Source organism: Trypanosoma cruzi, genomic scaffold (assembly GCF_000209065.1).
Source record: "Trypanosoma cruzi strain CL Brener 1047053517059 genomic scaffold, whole genome shotgun sequence".
Taxonomy (NCBI): domain Eukaryota; phylum Euglenozoa; class Kinetoplastea; order Trypanosomatida; family Trypanosomatidae; genus Trypanosoma; species Trypanosoma cruzi.
In genome coordinates this window covers 81948-104237 of record NW_001849469.1, presented here as the reverse complement: position 1 = coordinate 104237, position 22290 = coordinate 81948, and the positions used below count along the sequence as shown (strand labels likewise).

The window sequence follows — 22290 nt, the reverse complement described above, 5'->3', positions numbered from 1 at the left end:
CAAGCTGCTTTGCGATGAATATTGGATGCACCTCCCGTGGACCAACAATCCGCGTGGTGTGCGGGGATTTCCTTTTTTATTGTTACTATGCTGTTGCGTTGCTGTGTGCGCTGCACCTTCTTGTGTGTGTGCGCACCCTCCGTGAGGGGTGCCGACACGACGGACCGCTCTCGCCGCATGTACATGCGGTGGAGCCTTGTGTGCCGCTCCTGTTTGCTTCTCCCTCCTCCATCTGTGTGTTGGTGTTGCGGCAGGGTTGTGTGTGTGCCTGCTGCCGTGGATTGGAGTGTGTGTTGTGCGTGGTGTGCGGCGTACGGTGCATGCCTGGCTGCTGCCCTCTCCTCATGTGGTGTGCCCTCTGTGTGTGTCTGCCGCACCTCTCGTCTCCCCTGTTGCTCTCCATGTCCCTCACTGTGCAGATCAGCTCCACACCACTGAACGACCACACTCACGATGATGATGACGTGCCGTCTGCTGTGCGCCCTGTTGGTGCTTGCCCTGTGCTGCTGCCCATCGGTGTGAGTGGCAGATACTGATACTGAATCCGCTGACGTTACTGAGGATGTTGATGAAGCTGGTGGAGGAGGCGCCGATCAATTGGCCACTGCAGTAGAGTTACAACGTGAGGAATCCGTTCCGTCAGGGTTGCCAGTTACGGTGCCTGGAGCGGAACAGGGAACAAATACCAGAGAGGGACAACGTTCTACCGATAAGTTGCCAGAATCAGATGAGGTGGCCGATACGGTGCAGAAAAAAGGTAAGAACGGTACGACAGGGACAGAAACTGACGAGAATACATCCACACGCAATACAGAGAAGAAACACGAAGATCCTTTCACGATGACCAGTACGACTACAACAAAGGCACCAACCATCAATAAAAAAACGACCACTACTACAACACAGACACCAAGTACTACGACTACAGAGGCACCAACCACGACGACCACCCGCGCACCGTCACTTCTTCGCGAAATGGACGGCAGCCTCAGGAGCTCTGCGTGGATGTGTGCCCCGCTGGTGCTCGCCGCATCCGCGCTGGCGTACACCACTCTGGGCTGAAGAGGTGTGTGCGGGCTGTGCGTGCCAGCACTCAACCGCGGGGATTGTGCGCGTCTACTGTGGTCCTATGTAAATAAATAAGAGGAAATAATGATCTTGTTTTGCTTCATTTGCTTCTGCTGCCGTGCTGTGTGCTCTGTATAGCCGCTCCCCGTTTCCGTCATGTTGAACGCATCGCAGACGCACTTATATGCACTGCACGCCCAAAACTGTTTGCATGGACGCATGTCCGTGTGTGAGTGCATGCGCACAGGATCCATTTGGTGCAGCTGTTTGTTTTTTGTGGTTTTACTTGTTTTGACTTTATTGCTCTTTGCTTAGTGTTTTTTTGTTTCTAATTGTTTTTTGTGTGTTTTTCTTGCTGATCAATTATTTCGGAGCTGTGTGTATTGATTTTATTTTTGTTCTTTCACTGATTCCAACTGCCTCATGGTATGTGCAAGCTGCTGCCGCTGGTGGTTTTTACTGTGCCGTGTCTCTCCTTTCACTCTGCGTTGGCGGGTTTTTAGTTTGTGCTGAAGGCTACACGCAAGTGACAGGAGTGATGGCGATGATGACTGGTCGTGTGCTGCTGGTGTGTGCCCTCTGCGTGCTGTGGTGCGGTGCCGGCGCTGTCTGTACTGACGAGGAGGAGACAGCAGGTCGTGGGAGTGGTGCTGAACTTCCGCTGGGATCACAAGGACTTGAAACTTCTCCACAAGATTCCCAAGGGTCACAAAGTAGAGCACCAGGTGGAGAAGAAAATTTAACTCCCGTAGTTATAGAGGAAGATGATGATGATAATGATGATGATGGGGAGACAAAAGAGGAAAAAAAAAGTACTGAAAGCCAGAGTGTTCAAGAAGGAACAGTTGCAATAGACTCAGATTCCAGGGAAAATAATTTAATTGGTAGCAGTGATCAGGAAACAGGCCAGTCAATTATATCTGCAGGAGGCATTTCTCATTTCGGCAGTCAGGAATCAAACGCCAATTCTACGCAACCGGAAGTTGAAGGAAAGAAGGACACCGGCAAAAATACAACAACAGTAGAGAACGCACTCACAACAGTTAAAGGAGAGAACATAGTGCATGCGGGAGTTGCAGGAGGAAATCCTATATCATCACCTCCAGAAGAACGTGTTGATTCCCGCAAACAGGATGGCGAAGGCACCACGAGTGAAGACGAAAAAAATGTTCCGTCGCCTGAGACCGCGGCCACACCACAAAGCCACTGAGACAAAGGCTCAGAAGGCACTGGAGAAGATACAAAAGCAACGACAGTAACCGCCAACACAACTGATACGACGAACACACAAAACAGTGACAGCAGCACCGCGGTCTCCCACACCACCTCCCCTCTTTTGCTTCTTCTTCTTGTTGTTACGTGTGCGGCTGCTGCTGCTGCGGTGGTGGCCGCGTGAGAGTGAGGGAGAGAGAGCCATGCACCGCCCGCACACACACTCTTCCTTCTCTCTCTGTGTATGTGTCCCCTTGCATGGACTCTCGCCCTCACCTCACCCCACGAGGCACACACAATAATGTGCCCATTGTATATATGCATGCACACCCATGCAGGCCCGTTGGTGCTCTCTTTTGCACGACACGCACCGCTGCCGTCCTGCCTGGCTGCATGGACGGAGCACCGTAACTGTTTCTGTTTTGTTTTATTGCATTGAGTGGGCGACCTCTCTCTCTCTCTGTGTGTGTGTGTTTTGCTTTACGGGAGTAATGAGAGTGTGTGCGCTGGTCGTCCCACGCTTCGGCTTTTTTTTTGTTTTTCTTTTTGATCTTGTGGTTGAGTGCACCCATTCCGCGGCTGCGTGTGCGTGTGTGATGATATGAGTAATTTGCGTGTTTTATCTGTTTCTTTCTTCCATTGCCTTCTTTGAACACTTGTGCCGCACAGCTGCTTTGCAAGTATATCCACTGGCAAAAACACATGCACACACACACGCCATTATGCATACTCTGTAGAGTGGTGTGATTGCTGAGAATGGATGCACGCACAGGATTGTGGCTGCGACGTCCCTTGCGAGGAAGGAGTACGGGAGCCTGCGATTTATTTTTTGACACGTTGCTGGCGTGCAGTCGATTGGGTGGTGTGGCTTAGGGTGCCAGGGACAAGTGCGGATTGCTTCTTGTCCAGCTGCTGCACGTGCCAATGTGTATCTCCCATGCTGTGTATACTTTGGTCAGGGATTCTTTGCCTGTGCGGGTGATGTGCGTTGGAGGGTGCGCTGGAAGGGTGAAAAGTAAAATGACTGGTAAATGCGTGTGGACTTTGCGAAGGACGGTTGTGCCGTTTTGCATTCCGCTGGTTGTTTTGTGTGTGGGCGTTGCTCGGTGTGTGCTGACGCGTGACGAATAAGACACCCGCCGTGACTCCTCCTGGTGGTGGTGGCAGTCGCTGTGTGTTCCCGGTGCACTGTTCTTCCTTTTCTTTCCGTGTGTCTGTGTGCGTGAGTTGTTGTTGTTGGGAGTGACTGCGGGGGGGATGATGGTGCCGCTCACAGTGTGGATGGGTGACAGTGCTTACTGTTGTGCTTCATTTTGTTATTGGCTTGTTTTTCTTCACTTTTCAATTACTCATGAAGGAAACAAACGCGAATCGCCACTGTGAAATTCGAAGGCACTGAAAGAACCAACAACACACACACCGCCCACACACACATATTTATATGCTCTCACGTGTTGCTGCTGTGAAGGCACCCCGCACACACAACCGTCGCCGCATGACCGGATCCCGCGGAAGGAGGAAGGAAGGAAGAGAGAGTGAGCGGCAGAGGCCCAACATGTCCCGGCGTGCGTTTACTTCCGCGGTGCTCCTCCTCCTCGTCGTGTTGATGTGCTGCGGCAGTGGAGCTGTGATTGCTAAAGAGGCGGTTTCATCCCTGAAATCTTCACCGGAAAAACATTTTGGTTGGAGGGATGTGAAAACAGAAGAAGAAACAGTGGATTCGCTCTATGTTCCCAGTCTTGTTAAGGTGAATGGTGATGTGTTTGCCGTTGCCGAAGCGCAGTGCAAGAAGAAAGAAGGATGTAGTTTTACTGGGATTGCCTCGGAGCTCCTAAAATTGAATGAAAAGCAAAAAGAGGAGTTGGATAAAACCAAACTGAAGACACAAGTACTGGAGGAGTGGCCGTCCGAACAAGTCGAACGCCCCTGCCGTATAGCGGATCAGGCTGTTTCTCAGGGAGTGAAGAATTCACATGTGAGCCGACCAACAACAGTTGCGAAGGAAAGTGTTATTTACATGCTTGCTGGAAATTACAGTTGGACACCTAAAGCTGGCGATCAGGTTAGTGGTGCAACTGACTGGGGACTTATGCTGGTGAAAGGTAACGTAAGTAACGAAGAAAGTAGCAATGAAAAAAGAATTTACTGGAATGACAGTTACTTTATTCCGTGGAATTATAAAGACAAACAACACGAATCTTTGTTGCGGCTGATTGGCAGCGGCGGATCGGGCGTTAAGATGAATGACGGTACGATTGTGTTCCCATTGGAAGGGACGAGGAAGAAGAAGAACCAGGATGGTGGCAACGAAAAGGATGGGAAGACCGTCTCACTTATCATATACTCGAAGGATACTAAGAGTTGGGTGCTGTCGAAGGGGATGTCTGCCGATGGCTGCAGTGCTCCCTCCGTCGTGGAGTGGGAGGAGGACAAACTCATGATGATGACTGCGTGTGGTGATGGCCGCCGCAGGGTGTACGAGTCCGGTGACAAGGGGGAGTCGTGGACGGAGGCACTCGGGACACTTTCGCGCGTGTGGGGCAACAAAAAGGACGGAGAAGCGAAGGCCGTTGGAAGCGGGTTCATCACAGCGACAATTGATGATAAGAAGAGAACTGTGATGCTTGTTGCTCTGCCAGTGTATCCCACGAATACTCAGAAAGGACAAGTTAATGAAAAGGGCGTACTCCATCTTTGGCTGACGGACAATACGCACATTGTTGATATTGGGCCGATATCCGGGAAGGACGATGACGCTGCTGCCAGCGCCCTGTTGTACAAAAGTACTGGAAGTGGAACTGATGATAATAATGAGGAGTTGATTGCACTGTACGAGAAGAAGGGCGATGGAGAATCATCGTCCGGTATGGTCTCTGTGCTTCTGACTGAGCAGCTGGAGCGGGTGAAGGATGTGCTGGCCACCTGGAAAGAAGTGGACGAACGTGTCTCCAAGCTGTGTGCCACTTCAATTGTTGAGAAGGTTACCTCACCTTACACTGCCTGCAGCGATGTTAAGATCACGGCTGGGCTGGTTGGCTTTTTGTCCGGCAACTTCTCTGAGAAAACATGGAGGGACGAGTACCTCGGAGTGAACGCCACAGTAACTGGTGAGACAACAAAAGTAACAGAGTCTTCAGATGGAGTGAAGTTCCGGGGAGCGTGGGCGGAGTGGCCCGTTGGCAAGCAGGGGGAGAATCAGCTGTACCGCTTTGCGAACTACAACTTCACTCTTGTGGCGACGGTGTCCATCGACGGTGTGCCGACGAAGGAGGGCCCTATTCCAGTGATGGGTGTGAAGATGAGTGATGCAGAGAATCCAGTACTCCTGGGACTGTCGTACAACAACAAAGAGAAAAAGTGGCAGATGCTGTGCGGTGGGAAACCGACGGAGGTGCAAAACCACATTGAGGGGCAAGAGAAAACACAGCAGGTGGCCATTGTGCTGCAGAACGGCACTCAGGGCTCCGCGTACGTCGATGGTAAGCGTGTGGGTGAGCCATGTAAATTGGAGAATACGAATTCTAAAGGGATCTCCCACTTCTACATTGGAGGGGACGGAAGCAACACAGAGGGCCAAGGAGGCGTGTCTGTGACTGTGAGGAACGTCCTGCTGTACAACCGCCCGTTGGATGACAATGAGATTACTGCTCTTAATGCAATTAAACCCCCGATTACGCCTCCGAAGGAAACAAATGCGCAGGAAATTGTGTTGCCTTCTTCTGGTGGAACACCGCATGCGGGACAGGAACCTTTGAATGGAGGTGAAGGTGCTGCCGGTGGAAGTGCATCCCCATCAGCAGTGTCCGCTTCAACGACTTCCTCGGGAAGTGGGCAATCTGTGAACCAACTCGCGCCAGGAAAGCCTCCCGATGGAAATGCAGATGTGGATGTCGCTTTCTCGTCTAGCGGTAACCCGACGGTGGGGGAGGGGAGTGCAGATACGATACAGGGGGATGGACCGCACACACCTTCCGTGGGTAATACCGCCGCCGCCGCAGATACAAACGTTCTTACCGCTAAAGGCGAGGGGCACGATGGACCCGCATTGACAGCTGATGTGAGCGCGAGCTCTGGTGCGGATGGGGAGACGGCAGGAGGAACGGATGGGCAGGGAGAGGAGGGAATCCATCCACAGGCCGGGGAAGTAAAGTCTGCGGCACTCAACAGCAGCCTGGGAAATTCGTCGCAGGGGAATAACACTGATGCGTGTACTGTGCGTGAGAGTGGACTGCTGCCATCGCTGCCATCGCTTCTTCTGTTGGGACTGTGGGGGTTTGCGACTCTGTGAGGGATGACTGGCTGCCGCGTGGGAAACTTGCGACCTTCCGAGCACAGAATTACTATTCCCATGGGAACAAATTTCACTCATAAATCCTTTTTTTGCGTGTTTTGAAATCCTTTTACTGTTTGCTTCTTTTTGGTTGATTTTACTTTTTTTTTTCCTAATCTCTCATTCCTTTGCTTTTTGTTTTTGCTTTTGGGGCAATCTCTATGGACGTGTTTTCTTTTCTACTCTTCCCTCTTTTAATTGTTTGTTCTGCACTCTTCCTGTGAGGGGTGCCGTGTGTTTCCGCCCAACTGCTCCACTCGCACACCCACCGACACGCTCATGACGACGGCCCTGTGCGCCTCGCCTGCTGCACGCATGAGGAGGGGCCGCGACGAACGGCGCGCTGAGGGAGCCGTGACGTGTGGGCGTGCGACGAGGGCCTGTGGGGCGGAGCACACATTTCTTCCCTCTTGTTTTGTTTTCTTTGCGGCCAGGGCTGGCAGACACCCGCAGCGCCACACACACAGCCACACCCTGCCGCCGTGTTTTTTTTATTTTTGCTTTGCGTGTTCATTTCACGCGCTGGCAGAGCCTTCGGGGTCTGTCTTGTGAGCATTTCTTTTCCCTCCGATGATTTTTTCTTTTGCTGCGCTCACTCTCCCGATGGAGTGACGCGACTGCCGTCGTGTCTGCGTGCTTCTCTCAGTCCCCACACACACGAGTGACTGTGCTCTGCGGGCCGCACTCACGCGCCGATGGGAGGGCTGAGGGGAGCAGCAACACGCAGATGACCCCATGAAATATAAACGATGTGCGGACACATGGAGGTCGGACGGTTGAAAGACATTTAAATATCTTTTAATTTTCTTTTCGGACAAAATGTACGCAGACAGTTTGGTGTGGCCGCACGGCTGCCGGAAGCTTTTTAAAATTTGTGTGGAACAGTAATGGACGATTTCTTTTCATTTATAATTATTTTGTGTGGTGGGGTTTGTATAAGACGAAGGGGGACGTTTTTTGTTTTAAATAAATCCTGTGTGAATTGCCGCTGCCTGGGCTGCAGTGCAGTCATGAGTTTGAGCGGTCTTTTTCCTATTGTTTCCGCCATGCATCTCCGCTGTACATTTTTGTGCGTCTCTCCGCATACTCTGTCCCCTCTTTTCCACTTCTTTGCTTTGTGCTTCTGCAGGCACACACAACCACACACACAAGATGCACATTGCGGTGGATTTGGATGCTTCTTTTGTGGTGTATGCTGACAGTTACGTGTGGCGGCTGTTGTCTTCCGTGGCCACGAGGAGAAGGGAGGAGAGGGAGTGCGCAGCCCGAGTCTCCTTTCCTGTGGGTGTGATGCACTGCGTGTGACTGCGTTGAGTTAGGCTCCAAATTCCGTTGAAGGCAGGATGGCTGTAGGTTTTTGTGCCACGTCATGGATGGATGAGGGTTCGCTTGCGGTGGTGGCTGGTGTGGTGGGTGCTCGCTCCGTGTGCGTGACGGCTGCTGGGAGTGCTGGAGATGTATCTGGTGATGCGGATGCGGTGGTTGTGCCGGTGGATGTGTCGTGTGCTCCGAGTGACGGCAGCCTGAGCTATCGCGTGCATGGGAGTGTGTGGCGTGGACGAAGTGTTCTTCTGCCGGTGCTGAGGCTCAGCATGAGAATTATGCTTTCAGTGGCTTTGATGTGCGCATGCATAGCAGGAATGGTGAGCTGGGTGCTGTGTGTCATGTGGCCAATGCGGTGCACACATGTAGCAACTGTGCTGCCAGCTGTGCAACGGAAGAGGAAGGGGCCACCGTTGCCTTCACGACGAATGTGACGACGCACAAATACGCCGGCCCTTATGAATTTTAGTGTCGCCAATTTTCCCCCGATGGAACCATTCATCCGCCTGCACGGAGCGGCGATGCTGACCGGACGGGCATCTGTCAGTTGCCGCCACCCCGTGAAGGGAAGGATGACACAAAATCTGGTGGGACAACTGCGCCGCAAGTGAATGCTGAGCCGTCACGTCAAAACGAGGATTGGCGACGGTCTGCGGCGGCTGACGAACCCAACACCGTCGATCGGAGTCCCGCATCCAACACGGCGACAAACACGTCTATGAAAAAGCTTCGCATTGCAACCGATCCGAAAGAAAACGTGGCTCCAACACCACCCAAGAGGAAGCCTAGCATTGCCATGAGTCGGGACATAGAAATGGATCCGAATGCATTCGTGACGAAGACTGCGCTCGCCACCGCGTTGAGGAAGGCAGTGGGCTCGAGGGATGCCCGTAAGACTGAGGCCGTTGACCGCAGCGGCGAGCACGTTCCTGGGAAAATTGCGGGAGGAATGAATGGTCAGAACGTCCCCGGAAGAACAAAACGGCATCAAGAAATGTGACCTTGCGCGATCTGGAGCGGCGTGAGTCCAGACGGCCGCCTCGTCCTGTTTGACGACGTGGAGTTGATACCACGCGATTCAACTGGCGGCCGCACTGCGCGTGTGTGCGTGTCTCTGGCGTTGCTGCTGCTGCTGCTGGAACTGTGTGGAGTTGTGGTAGTCTTTCGAGCGAAAGAGGGTGGAATTGTGACTCCCCACGGGGGATATTTGCCGCATACTTTGCGGTTTTTATGTCACTTTTTCTTTTCCTCTTTTTTAATGATTTACGGATCGCTTTTTAAGCCTTTTTTCTTCTTCTTTGTAATGTTCTTTTTGATGCTTTTCCACTGGAGTAATAAGTGCCCTTTTTTCTTCTCATTATTTAATGTTCGGTTGATGTGCACTGGAATGGGCGACGTGTTTTCTCTCTTGTGTGTTTCTTTTTTGTTGCCCACACGCGGTGCCGGCTCCGCTGCTGTGCTTCCCACGGACTGCAGGAACGGGGATTGGAAGAAACGGCCGGATGCCGCGTGAAATGTGAGGGATGTTGTGTGGGCTGGTGGAGTAATAAGATTTTTCTTTTTTCATTGCATTTTTTACTTGTGCAGGTAATATTTATACGCACGTGATCGCCTTGTGCTGCATGGCACACGAAATGGAAGTCCTACTGATTCATTCTTTTTTCTTTTTTAAAAAATCCCTGCGGACTTCTTTTTGTCCGTGCCGTGTCCACTGTCACTGTGCGCCTCCGTGTGTCGTTGGGTGTCCCTCTGCTGGCTGTGTTTCTGAACTGCCCTCATATCTTTTTCTTCATTTCTGCTAGAGGCGCCGATGGTTTGCGACGACGGTTGTTTGTGCTACCCATTGCGATGGCACGAGGGTGACTGGGCGCCGGCCTCCTGAGTGCCCTCGGAGGGAGAAGATGGTGTGCGCCGTGCCTCACTGTGAGTGTGGGACGCCACTAGCCGTGCGGAGAGAAGTAAATGGCTGTGCGGTATGTAACTGGATGCACCCCGTCGCTCTCGTTGCCGCCGTGTGTGTGCTGAGCGCATGGCACTATCTTGCGGTGCGAAGTGGATGGCATTTCTTCCGCGTGTGCCCTCGTGCATGCGCTGTGCGGCGGGCATCTCTTCCCCATGACACCGCCCTTTTGTGTGGGACAGTGGAGGGAAGTGGAGATGTGTGAGGGAGTGAGGGTGGCCGTTGTTTCCCCACATTTGCTTCTTCCACACACGTAGCGCCTCTCGGCAGCCTCTCGCAGCACCCAGACTGTGGATTGAGAGAATGTGAGGGTCTGCTCCAAGTACACGGAGGACGACAAGATGCAGTTCATGACAGCCAACCTGATCGGCCTGTGGTTGCAGCGCATGGAGCACGTGCACCTGCACACGTAGGGTGTTGCGTTCATGATTGGGGAGGAGAGGCGGCACGACACTGTGGCGCTGTGGGTGTTGCGCGGCCGGGGCATGCCGACGATTGTGAGGGACGTGGAGGACACGGAGATGTTCGACTGGGAGGAGGTGGCGTATTTTGCGGCGCAGCGGGAGCGCATGACGGACTGCGTGTGCTGGAGGGGCGCGTGTTGAAGTGGGCGTGGCGTGCCTGTGAGGGCCTGAGGAGAGGGAATAACAGTAACAATGACTGTGAGAGTGTGAGGAACAGGGCACGGGCGAGGAGCACTTCTTTTTTTGATTGTTGTTGAACCATGCCCACCTAATTGTTGTTGTGGTGCGTGACTCTCATTGCTGGATGGGACGGTTCTTGGCTTGTTTCTCCTCTTTGTTTTTGCTCTGCATTGACGGGGAGTTAGTTTGTGCTGAAGGCTACACGCAAGTGACAGGAGTGATGGCGATGATGATGACTGGCCGTGTTCTGCTGGTGTGTGTCCTCTGCGTGCTGTGATGCGGTGCCGGTGGTGGTGACGCGTGGCCTGTGTGCTACTGTGCTGATGGTGGAATGGACGACGCGGGGCTTGCGAGGGGAATGGATGGCGAAGTGGTGTTTGCGAGGAGGGACTGCGTGTCGAGTGCCGCCTTACGGGGAGTAGCCGCGGCGGTACCGGCCGGTGAGGACGGCGGCGTTGGTGCAAGCGGAACGCTCAACAGTGATTCAGGACAACCACCGGTCGGTGATGCAGGGAGCGGGACTGAAGCTCAGCGGCAGTGGGGCTGCACCAATGGCTCCATCTTCTGCTGCCGATACAGACGCTGCCAGCAGTACTCCTGTCTCGGGTGCTGGTGGTGGTGTTGGCCCCAAGCAGCAGCCCGCAGTTGTCTCCGGCGTCCAAGACGATCCTCCCGCTGGTGGAAGTGAGGCAGGAGAAAGGGAGGAGGCAGGCTCAGCATGCTGCGGCGAAGAGCCGTCAATGTCGAGTGTGTGCTCCCAACCGCCACAATTTTCTGCGGGGTCGGCAACTCTCACCGTGGAAGAGAGGGATGGAAAGAAAGGCAGCGCGTCAGTTACAAATATTCAGAGCGAGTGGACACAACAGGAACGAGAAGGGCCACACGTGCTCAGGACGGGGGAGAGCGCACGGAGATCTCCAGCACCAGCGCCAGCAGAAGGACAAACAGCACATGCGACGCAGCCGTCCGAGGACTCAGCAGAGCATGCGGCTGCACCCAGCTCGGGTCTCACACGGGGCGCATCGAACGGCGACAGTCAAGAGCAAACACCGCAGCTTCAAACAGCGACTGACGCTGAACAGAGTGTGTCCGTGGTACAGGGAGTGCCAGAATGGGCTCAGGAGGACCAGGGGATGTGGTGAAAGGAGCAAAAAGAAATCCGTAATGTTTGACTGGCAGCGCGCACAATGCAGAGCACGCACCTGCAGCTGAAGCACCCGAATGACTGTCTGCCTCAAGCACCAGTCGTTCCCCTGGGCATCCGGGCACAGAGTCTGCTTCAAAGTCGCTCTCTGGAAATTATCGATCGTTTACGACCGGTGCAGCAGAACAGGGAGAAGCACGGCCAATGCCCCTGCGACAGCCAAAACCGCCGGCACAAGGAGGTGCAGAGGAGGAGGCGGCACCGGAAGAAAAAAGAAGCATGGGAGGAATTGCCGCCAAAAGCAGCAGAATAAGAGGCGCCAGCAGGCCCATCAGAACCGCCACCGAAATCACCACCACACAGCGCACTGCCATCCTCAACGGAAGTCCCAGCGACCATGAAGCCAACAGAAGATCTGCAGAAAAGGCACCGAACCAACAGCGGATGCAAGGCAGAATGCACTAACTGAGGGTCAGGCTGAGACAACTTCACCATCTTCTCTTGCGGATGCTGCTGCTGCCGCCAATGACGCTGACGCGGGCAATGCGGAGACTTTGAACGGTGGTTCCGCATCTCATGCCGCTGTGCAGGAGGGAGAACACCAACATGAACGAGAGGATGGCAGCGAGAAGGAAACAACATCTTCTACAGCCACAGACAAAACGAATAACCCAGCGGCGCCTGGCGACAGTGACAGCATCGATGCTGTTTCCCACACCACCTCCCCTCTTTTGCTTCTTGTTGTTGTTACGTGTACGGCCGCAGTTGTGGTGACTGTGCCTGCATGAAGTGGTCTACGATGAATGTGGACGAAGGCCTACTGCAAATGAACTGCTTGTGGTGAATATTGGCTGCACTTCCCGTGGACCAACAATCCACGTGGTGTGCGGGGATCTCCTTTTTGTATTGTTACTTTGCTTTTGTGTTGCTGTGTGCGCTGCACCTTCTTGTGTGTGCGCACCCTCCGTGAGGGGTGCCGACACGACGGACCGCTCTCGCCGCATGTACATGCGGTGGAGCCTTGTGTGCCGCTCCTGTTTGCTTCTCCCTCTTCCATCTGTGTGTTGGTGTTGCGGCAGGGCTGTGTGTGTGTGCCTGCTGCCGTGGATTGGAGTGTGTGTCGTGCGTGGTGTGCGGCGTACGGTGCATGCCTGGCTGCTGCCCTCTCCTCATGTGATGTGCCCTCTGTGTGTGTCTGCCGCACCTCTCGTCTCCCCTGTTGCTCTCCATGTCCCTCACCGTGCAGATCAGCTCCACACCACTGAACGACCACACTCACGATGATGACGTGCCGTCTGCTGTGCGCCCTGTTTGTGCTTGCCCTGTGCTGCTGCCCGTCCGTGTGCGCATCAGAGGCAGCGAGTGGGCCTGAAGGGTCTTCGAATAAGACCACGACGACGACCACAACAAAACCACCGACTACGACGACCACAACACAGGCACCAACCACGACGACCACCACTACAACAAATGCACCAACTACGACGACCACGACGACCACAACAACACAGGCACCAGGTACTACGACTACTGAGGCGCCAGCTGTGTCGACCACCCGCGCACCGTCACGTCTTCGCGAAATCGACGGCAGCCTCAGCAGCTCTGCGTGGGTGTTTGCCCCGCTGGTGCTCGCCGTATCCGCGCTGGCGTACACCGCTCTGGGCTGAAGAGGTGTGTGCGGGCTGTGCGTGCCAGCACTCAACCGCGGGAATTTGTGCGTGTGTGTTGTGGTTCACTGTACTAAATAAGAGAAAATAATGTTCTTTTTTTGCTTCACTTGCTTCCGCTGCCGTGCTGTGTGCTCCGCGTTGTGCCCCGCATCCGTCACGTTGAACGCATCGCGGACGCACTCATAAGCATGCGCACTGGAGCCCTGGGTTTGTTTTTCTTTTTTAATTTCTTTTTTTAATTATTGTTTTTTATTGCTTTTTAAACTTGTGGTTTGCGGTGCGGTGTGCGAGCTCTGCAATCGTACTGATTCCATCTGTCTCGTGGTGTGTGCGCTGCTGCTGCTGGGGTGCTGCCATTTTGTTGCTGTGCGTGGTGTAGCGGCTGTGTCTATCTTTTTTCTCCCCTCTCTGTTGACGGGGTGTTACTTTTGGTGAAGGCTGCACGCAAGTGACGGGAGTGCTGGCGATGATGACTGGCCGTGTGCTGCTGGTGTGTGTCCTCTGCGTGCTGTGGTGCGGTGCCGGTTTTGGGCACGCAAGGGACGAGTACGGAAGTGAGGGTAGAGGAGATGTGTTGACGCGGACGAATAATGGTGGAGGCGACGGAGTGTCTCTAAATGTGGAATGCCGGTTATTATCCACCTGAATTGGACTAATGAGAGCTGTTGAAGCTGCGGACGGCGATGATGCGATGAATGACACATCCTCAGCCCTGGCTCAGCCGGCCACCTCAACGTGGTGCCAGGGTCTAGTACTCTTTGCTAGAGAGGAAGCTAAGCGCCTGCTGCCCATCCGCTGCATGCGGAGAGGCAGGAGGCGCCGCACAAACGGGTCGGAAGGGCACCAGATGGAGCCATTTACATGGCTGCCCGCGGAGCGGTATTTCTATCCGCTGCTGAATTCCATCGACGCTTGTCAGCGCTACACATACCGTTTGCGTGCCGTATGTGACGCGCAACGACAAAAGCTACTGCTAAGCGGAGACATTGAGCAGAACCCAGGCCCCATAGCAGTACTCCAGATGAACGTTTCTTGCCTCACGCCGTCAAAACTCGCAACATTAATGGCGCAAGGAGCAGACATAATAGCCATTCAGGAGACTTGGAAGTCGTCAGAGCAGATCGCCAGCATGCACACTGGAGATTATGTGCTCTATGCACAGTCGCGCATCGGCAAGGGAGGCGGTGTGGCGGTGCTGGTGCGGAAAACTCTCCGCTCCAAGCGTATACCTCTCACCATCCCCCAGCATGACACCAACCTTGAAGTGGTGGTGGTCCGGGTTGCTCTGGACCAGAACCGTGATCTTATTGTAGCGAGTGCCTATGTGAGACCACCACCGCAAGTAACGCAATCCTTCAGGCGGTTAGTAAACTGCCTTCCAGCCTCGTCGCCGCTCCTGCTGTGCGGGGATTTCCACATGCATCACCCACAGTGGGAGCCATTCTTGGAGTCTTCTCCAAGCGAGGTTGCTGCAGAATTTTTACAACTGTGCACGGATGCGGGACTCACCTTGGTTAACACCCCTGGTGAGATCACGTATGCCCGTGGCACAAGAGAACGATCCTGTATCGATCTGACATGGTCAAAGCATTTGACTGTGCCGGATTGGTCAGCCTCTGTGTCGCCGCTTAGTGATCATTATATGCTGACATTTACGCTGCATCAGGCATTTAAGGATACCATACCTTCGGCACCCCCTTCGGCACCTAAGTTTTTCTACAGTTGGGGGAAGTGCAAGTGGGATTTATTCATCAAGGACTTCGACGAACAAATTCCAGCACGCGAATATAAGAAGCAGTCCACCGGCATTAAGGCTTTCACGAGAGCGCTTATAACTTCGTATCGACGGCATTGCCCCCGCGGCATGCACAAGGACGGTCCCAGGCTTTGGGACGACACTCTCATGGAGGCAGAGCGGATGGCTACCGACAGCAAGGCCCGCTATCTACAGTTACCGACGCCCGACCGTGAGGCAGAAATGCAACGGACAAGGAGTCAATTCTTCCTCCTACTCCGAGAGCGCTTGCGCAACACGTATCCACGTCGCATCAGCAAGTTAAATCCAGGCGAGCCACTCGCATGGAAACACATTTCCGGACGAAAAAAGGCATCACTTCCATCTCCCACATCAATGTTATTAGGAGATGGCCAACACACTTATAAAACAGCAAGGAGAGCAGCGAATGCTCTCAATCGCATCTTTCTTCCATTTCACCCCTCTCACAAGGCAGTTAGGTTTTCCAAAGGCATCAACAGACAGAGTGCATCTTTGAACATTAACGCTTCTTTTCTTTTTGGGCAGCAGAACAACAGCGAGTCTGCTGCTACATTTACTTCAGGTTCTTCACTCTCATCTAGTTCTGAGCCACAGGATAAAAACGAGGCTGCCACCACATCTGGTTTAGTTGCTCATCTTCACTCCCCTCTTGATGCACCTTTTAATCGTACGGAACTGCTTGCTGCGCTACGTAATACGCCGTATGGCAAGGCCCCCGGACCGGATGAAGTCTACAGTGAGGCACTGCGACATATTTCGTCAAAGGGCCTCCGATTCCTTCTTCGTTGCATTAACCACAGTTGGACGACCGGTACGATTCCGGTTGAGTGGAGACGCGCTACCATCGTTCCACTCTTAAAACCCGGTAAGTCGCCGGAACTGCTTGAGTCATATCGACCCATCAGCCTTACCTCCATTGTGAGTAAGGTTGCTGAGAAAATGGTACTGAAGAGATTGCTTTGGGTGTGGACGCCGCACCCCCACCAGTATGCATATCGTAGTATGCGTACCACGACGATGCAGCTGGCACACCTGATAAACGAAGTGGAGCATAATAGAAATCATTATTTCCAAGTGAGCCTTCCCAAGAAGAGCGGTATTGGCAATCAACTCCACTACAGACCCCATCGGACCCTGCTGGTGCTGGTTGATTTCAGCAAGGCTTTTGACTCCATAGATCATCGAGTCCTCAGTCGCTTGCTGGCTAATATTCCGGGGGTGGATTGTAGAAGGTGGCTTAGAAACTTTCTATGTGGTCGCTACGCGAAGACACGAGTTGGCCACAGACACAGCGATCGGCGTCCCATGCTGCGAGGAGTTCCTCAGGGGTCCGTGCTGGGACCGTATTTGTTCTCCCTTTACGTACACCCACTTCTCAATCTGCTGAACAGCTTTGCGGGTGTCACAGCAGACATGTATGCGGACGACCTCTCTATTATCGTTAGGGGGCAGTCCCGGGAAGACGCCATTCCCACTGCCAACATGGTTCTTAAAAAGCTGCATGCGTGGAGTCAGGAAAATGGCCTGGCCATCAACCCGTCAAAGTGTGAAGCCGCTTGGTTCACACTCTCCCCCCACACGGAGTCAGATTATGATCGTGAAGGAAGGTGGCCCCTGGTAGTGGCTGGATGTCAAATCCCAGTCATGACCATGGGGGCATCGCGAACTACGAAGCTTCTCGGCATGGATCTCGATCCACGAATGACGCTAAATGTGGCGGCCACCAAGCAATGCGCTGCCACTTCGCAACGGATATCGCAGCTACGCTGCATAGCGCACAAAGAGGCGGGACCATCTCCACATGACCTACGCACGTTCGTCATTGGATATGGTGCTTCCAAATTACGCTATGGCAGCGAGCTCATATGGGCAGTAGCGACGGATTCAGGAAGACGAGATGCAAAAGACGTACGCAACTCTAGCACGCATTGCCAGCGGAGTTCCGAGCACTGCCGACCCGGAATCCGCACTACTGGAGGCTAATATGCCGCCGCTCCACGACCTTTGCCTGCGCGCGCGGCTCTCAATATTTGAGAACACACGCGCATGTCAGATGGACTGGATGCGGAGACCCCCGCCTGAGCCACCGCCTCGCGCTGGTTTCCGCATCTCGCCATTATCTCGGGACGAGCTATATGCCTTCGTAGACGCATACACAAAGGACTATGGCATCACCGAGAGCTCACCACGCGAAGAGCGGTTCTTTCGCAGCTCCATTCCTCCCTGGTTTGCGGCCTCCGCTCACCGGGTCACCATCGGTGTGGAACTTCCGATAGACCTCTCAATAACGGACGAAGAGGAGCTGATAAGGGAAAAGCGCAGAGTCAGCGAAGAGGCTCTGGCGCTGCACAGCCATCGTTCGTGGATACTTGCGACCGATGGCGGTGTCGACGCTCCCAAGTCAGCAGGGGTTGGAATACTGCTTTCATCCCTCAACTCATCGGAGATAATAGAAAAGGCCAGCATAAACTGCGGCGCACGCCCATGCAGCTACAGGACGGAATCCCGTGCACTGCTTCTAGCCCTAGAGAAGCTGATGATCCCTCGTATCCGCCACAGGCGTAAAACCCTGCTTGTGGTTACGGACAGTCAGTCTCTTCTAGCGGCTCTAAACAAGGGCCCGCTCAGTCAGACAGACTGGACGGAGGATCAGATCTGGCAGCGTCTCTTGACACTGACGTGTGCCGGCTGGTCCGTGCACCTGCAGTTTTGTTACGGACATCGCGGAGTACATGCTAACGAGCCTGCAGATCAGTATGCGACGCAGACCACGGCAACCGGGCAACACACGGAGCATGGAATAGCACCCATACGGCACACGGATCTGCTGACATGTTTTACTACCCAGCTCACCAACAAGTGGCGTAGTACCATTCGTCAAGACACTCATCGCTACTTGCTTTGCGGCACAAGGCCATCAGATCTCAGCGGCAAGGACCTGATCACTCAGGAAGTTCTACACCGTCAGGAACTGGTTCACCTCGCAAGGGCAAGGTGCGGAGAATCCGAGCTCTGGGGTCGCCTGTACTGGACTGTGAGAGACTGCACGAACCAACGCCGATTCTGCAACATCTCACCGGAACAGTCTGCATATATGCGCTCTAACAACGATCCAACTGCACCGGGGACGGACACTGTCCCCCCGTCGGCGAGGGAGGAAGACGTCTCTCCAGTAAGGAGACGGACCCTCACACGCCGTCGGAAGGAGAAATGTCCGCACTGTGATTCCACATTGACGGGATTCTCGGGTCTCGTCAGTCACTGTCGGTCATTTCATCCGGAACATCCTCCACCGCTTCCCGAGCTCAAATGTGATTTCTGTGACATGGTTTTCCCCACACGGAGAAGCACCGCACCGCACAGAAGTCGCTGCGCACACAACCCAGACGCCACACGGCATCGAAACAGCAGTGCCAGGAGGCGATCTCTGCTGCCGCAGGATCAGCCAGCCTCCAGAAGCACGCCAATCGGCTCGCAGGAATCACTGCACCATCTGCTTCTAAAATGTGCAGACGCTCTGGCTGTGCGCCAACGGTTGGGCATCAAGAAGGACCTTGGCACCAAAAGCTTCTCCCAATGGCAGTTGCTTCATAGCAGTTGCTTCATAGCAGGAAACTTTTGTCGTTGCTCGACCACCTCCTCGGCACCCTGATGACATCGTGTGGCTAGACATGTCGGTAAGAGCAGGGAAAAATAATAATAATGAGCATTCCCGCCACTGTAGAGACGTGGTGCATCTTGCGATCTCGCTGGCGGCTCTCCTCTTCCACCGCTGTTTTTGCGCAAGAGGCCACCACAGTCATTTTTGTGGTTTGGTCGGCCTCGTGTTGTGCTCCGGGTTCTCCTCCTTCATCGCCCTGCGGTGCTTCCTTCGCCGTCCCTGGCACCTGTGACTGTCCCGTGATGGTTTGTTCCGAAGCCTGACTGCCCTGGGAGGTCCTCCCGCCACCAGCATGCACTCCACCCGCTGCCTGCTGAGACGCGTCGGAGCGTGGGGATGCTGTGCCTGCAGCGTGCCCTCCGCCCAAAGACTCCGGTCCAATTGCACGCATCCGAGCAGCAGACGCGCTGCCAATGCAGGACGGGTTGCAAGTGCCACTTCGCAGTGGGTCGCTGCCGGATTGGTCCTGCCTCGTCGGTGCAGTGAGTGGTCCTCCCGAGGTGGGATTGGGGTCCTCACCCGCAATGCTTCCCCCACCCTCCTCGTCTTCCTGATTGCTATTGTCCTCAGAGTTCACATTCTCTTTCGTCCAGAGCCACCGGCCACGGGTCCACCTTCCGCAGCCATCACACCCCGCGCGTGCCCAGCAGTCACCGCGCTATCACCCGCGGCAGCACACGCACCCCGTCGCAGCAGCCCTCACGCACACGCACGAGCAGCTGCGCATCACTGCAGGAGCCAACAGGACGCAGAGCACACGGCCAGTCATCACAAACAGTGGAGTCGCCTAACGCTGCGGAGCCAACCTGCGATAGCACGAGAAAAACAAAGGGAGACACAGCCGCTACACCACGCACAGCAACAAATGGCAGCACCCCAGCAGCAGCAGCGCACACACCACGAGACAGATGGAATCAGTGCGATTGCAGAGCTCGCACACCGCCCCGCAAACCACAAGTTTAAAAGCAATAAAAACAATAATTAAAAAAAGAAATTAAAGAAAAACAAACCCAGGGCTCCAGTGCGCATGCATATGAGTGTGTCCGGGATGCGTTCAACGTGACGGATGCGGGGCACAACGCGGAGCACACAGCACGGCAGCAGAAGCAAGTGAAGCAAAACAAGATCATTATTTCCTCTTATTTTATACAGTGAAAAACAACACACACGCACATTTCCCCGCGGTTGAGTGCTGGCACGCACAGCCCGCACACACCTCTTCAGCCCACAGTGGTGTACGCCAGCGCGGATGCGGCGAGCACCAGCGGGGCACACACCCACGCAGAGCTGCTTAGGCTGCCGTCCATTTCGCGAAGACGTGACGGTGCGCGGGTGGTCGTAGTACTTGGTGCCTCTGTTGTAGTGGTGATTGTCGTCGTGGTTGGTGCCTGTGTTGTAGTCGTCGTTGTCGTAGTCGGTGGTTTTGTCGTGGTCGTGGTCGTAGCGGTAGTTTTCTGAGCAGATGCTTCAGACTTCTTATTTGTTTGTTCTGTAGGGATGTTGTTGCCACTTATTGGTCCAGTCATGCCGTTCTTAACTTCTTTCGGAGCTTCCGTAACTGTTGGCGATTCTTGAACAGTCAAAACTTCTCCCCCTCCAACACTTTCTTCTACTTCCACAACCGGCTCCTTTCTTGGGAACCCTGTTGCAGAGTTCGATTGACTGGTGACGCTTCCATTAGCTCCAGGCACAGTTGATGTCGGTGTTGTCACCTGTGACGAAGCGGCAGATTGATCTGAAACGCACACAGACGGGCAGAAGCACAGGGCAAGCACCAGCAGGGCGCACAGCAGACGGCACGTCATCATCATCGTGAGTGTGGTCGTTCAGTGGTGTGGAGCTGATCTGCACAGTGAGGGACATGGAGAGCAACAGGGGAGACGAGAGGTGCAGCAGACACACACAGAGGGCACACCACATGAGGAGAGGGCAGCAGCCAGGCATGCACCGTACGCCGCACACCACGCACGACACACACTCCAATCCACGGCAGCAGGCACACACACACAGCCCTGCCGCAACAACAACACACAGATGGAGGAGGGAGAAGCAAACAGGAGCGGCACACAAGGCTCCACCGCATGCACATACGGCGAGAGCGGTCCGTCGTGTCGGCACCCCTCACGGAGGGTACGCACACACACAAGAAGGTGCGGCGCACACAGCAACACAAAAGCATAGTAACAATTAAAAAGGAGATCCCCGCACACCACGCGGATTGTTGGTCCATGGGAAGTGCAGCCAATATTCACCACAAGCAGTTCAGTTGCAGTAGGCCTTCGTCCACATTCATCGCACTCAATTTCATGCAGGCCCGGCCACCACCGCAACAGGAGCTGCTGCACACGCAACAAGAAACAAGAAAGGGAGGTGGTGTGGGAGACTACGGTGCTGCTGTCACTGCCGCCATGCGAAGCTGTGTTTATGATGTTAGTGGCGGTGGCGGTGTCCCTCGTGAACTCCTCGTTGTGGACTGCGGGGGTAACTGTGCCGGCTGATGTGCCTTCGATTTTGTTGTTGCATTCTTCTTCTCCACTTCTTCTGTGGAGGGTCCGGCGTCCTCTCCGTTCAGGTGGCTCGCATTATGATTGGTCGTGGTGGTGCTGGCGGCGGCGTTAAACTCTGCAGCTGGAAGAAATGCAGTGCAGTTGTCAGCCTCGGCAGCAGGCGCTTTGTCCTCACGCCGGTACGTTTCTGTTTTCTCTGCAGCGACAGAAAGTGGAGGCTGTTTGGGAATCTCCTGCACGGTGCATTCCTCTTTCCAATCTAATGCAGCAAAGCCGCCATTTGAAAAGGACGATGACTGCGATGGCCTCTCATAAATGGGAGATGGTGCATGCTGCACGGTGTCTTGGTGTGCTGCAACTTCCTTCCTTTCTGCCTCATCTCCACCAGCTGCTTCTACCGCAACTTCTCCTCCCGATTCTTCTTGTGGTGCATCACCCGGTACTTGTGCAGAAGTTGTGTTTGAACCCGCATCGTGTTTTGGCGCTACATTCGCCATTCTCTGGCCATGAAACTTCATGTCGGCTGTCAGACCCTTCTGCCCCTTGCGGCGGTTCCTGCCCCTGCTGTTTGTCTTATTTGTTCGTCCGGTACTGCGGCTGGTTTTGTTGGTTGTGATCCTTTTCGTCCCCCAATGGCAGGCTGTGATGGGGGCTGGGCTCCTCCCTCTGTCCCACCGCCCCCGATGACTCAGCGACTTTCAACTTTTCATCCTGAGCGGATTAGTTTTCCCGACTGCCGGTGGCGCGACTGCCATCCGAAGAGGGCAATGCTCGCTCCCTTTGGGGCGCGAGTTCCAGGCGCCCCACCGTGGCAGGAGCCATCAGCATCCGAGCCTTGCCTTCTGAACCATTCACAGTTGACTCCTCCCGCTGTCCAACACCACTCAATGCGTCGTGTGACTCCGACACATTCGTTTTCATTTCGGGCGGCAAATAACGCCATCCCGCTGATCCTCCACATACTGCCGGTGCCGCTGGTGGCGCGCCGCCTTGT

At 54.4% G+C, this 22290-nt stretch overlaps 5 protein-coding genes and 5 pseudogenes across 5 annotated transcripts, besides 11 other annotated features; 7 read left to right on the top strand and 3 right to left on the bottom strand.

The window, feature by feature from the left end:
• Positions 1–458: part of a sequence feature (areas not merged during assembly with more than two copies in the genome that could not be assigned to a particular haplotype) that runs on past the window's edge.
• Positions 454–1062, top strand: Tc00.1047053511149.199 (annotated as a pseudogene).
• Positions 459–849: a sequence feature (heterozygous, non-Esmeraldo-like haplotype).
• Positions 850–1400: a sequence feature (areas merged during assembly that could not be assigned to a particular haplotype. This can correspond to areas where the two haplotypes were merged or to regions with more than two copies in the genome that were merged during assembly.).
• Positions 1401–1673: a sequence feature (areas merged during assembly that could not be assigned to a particular haplotype. This can correspond to areas where the two haplotypes were merged or to regions with more than two copies in the genome that were merged during assembly.).
• On the top strand, positions 1607–2464 carry Tc00.1047053511149.190 (annotated as a pseudogene).
• Positions 1674–1824: a sequence feature (haploid, non-Esmeraldo-like haplotype).
• Positions 1825–22290: part of a sequence feature (areas not merged during assembly with more than two copies in the genome that could not be assigned to a particular haplotype) that runs on past the window's edge.
• Positions 1832–1856: a microsatellite.
• Positions 3722–6568, top strand: Tc00.1047053511149.180 (trans-sialidase, putative; the record flags this gene model as incomplete). The annotated part of the gene is made up of 1 exon (XM_812623.1): positions 3722–6568. One exon carries the CDS (start codon positions 3722–3724, stop codon positions 6566–6568), a length of 2847 nt encoding a protein of 948 aa, XP_817716.1.
• On the top strand, positions 7954–8367 carry Tc00.1047053511149.170 (uncharacterized protein; the record flags this gene model as incomplete). The annotated part of the gene is made up of 1 exon (XM_812622.1): positions 7954–8367. One exon carries the CDS (start codon positions 7954–7956, stop codon positions 8365–8367), a length of 414 nt encoding a protein of 137 aa, XP_817715.1.
• Tc00.1047053511149.155 lies at positions 10204–10530 on the top strand (annotated as a pseudogene).
• Tc00.1047053511149.140 lies at positions 10757–12469 on the top strand (annotated as a pseudogene).
• Tc00.1047053511149.130 (mucin TcMUCI, putative) lies at positions 12962–13348 on the top strand (the record flags this gene model as incomplete). Its single annotated transcript, XM_812621.1, has 1 exon — positions 12962–13348. One exon carries the CDS (start codon positions 12962–12964, stop codon positions 13346–13348), a length of 387 nt encoding a protein of 128 aa, XP_817714.1.
• Positions 13069–13188: a microsatellite.
• Positions 13570–13605: a sequence feature (AT_rich).
• Positions 14062–18822: a mobile genetic element.
• On the bottom strand, positions 18794–19558 carry Tc00.1047053511149.114 (annotated as a pseudogene).
• Positions 20010–20600, bottom strand: Tc00.1047053511149.100 (mucin TcMUCII, putative; the record flags this gene model as incomplete). Its single annotated transcript, XM_812620.1, has 1 exon — positions 20010–20600. One exon carries the CDS (start codon positions 20598–20600, stop codon positions 20010–20012), a length of 591 nt encoding a protein of 196 aa, XP_817713.1.
• Positions 20146–20231: a microsatellite.
• Positions 21212–21814, bottom strand: Tc00.1047053511149.80 (uncharacterized protein; the record flags this gene model as incomplete). The annotated part of the gene is made up of 1 exon (XM_812619.1): positions 21212–21814. One exon carries the CDS (start codon positions 21812–21814, stop codon positions 21212–21214), a length of 603 nt encoding a protein of 200 aa, XP_817712.1.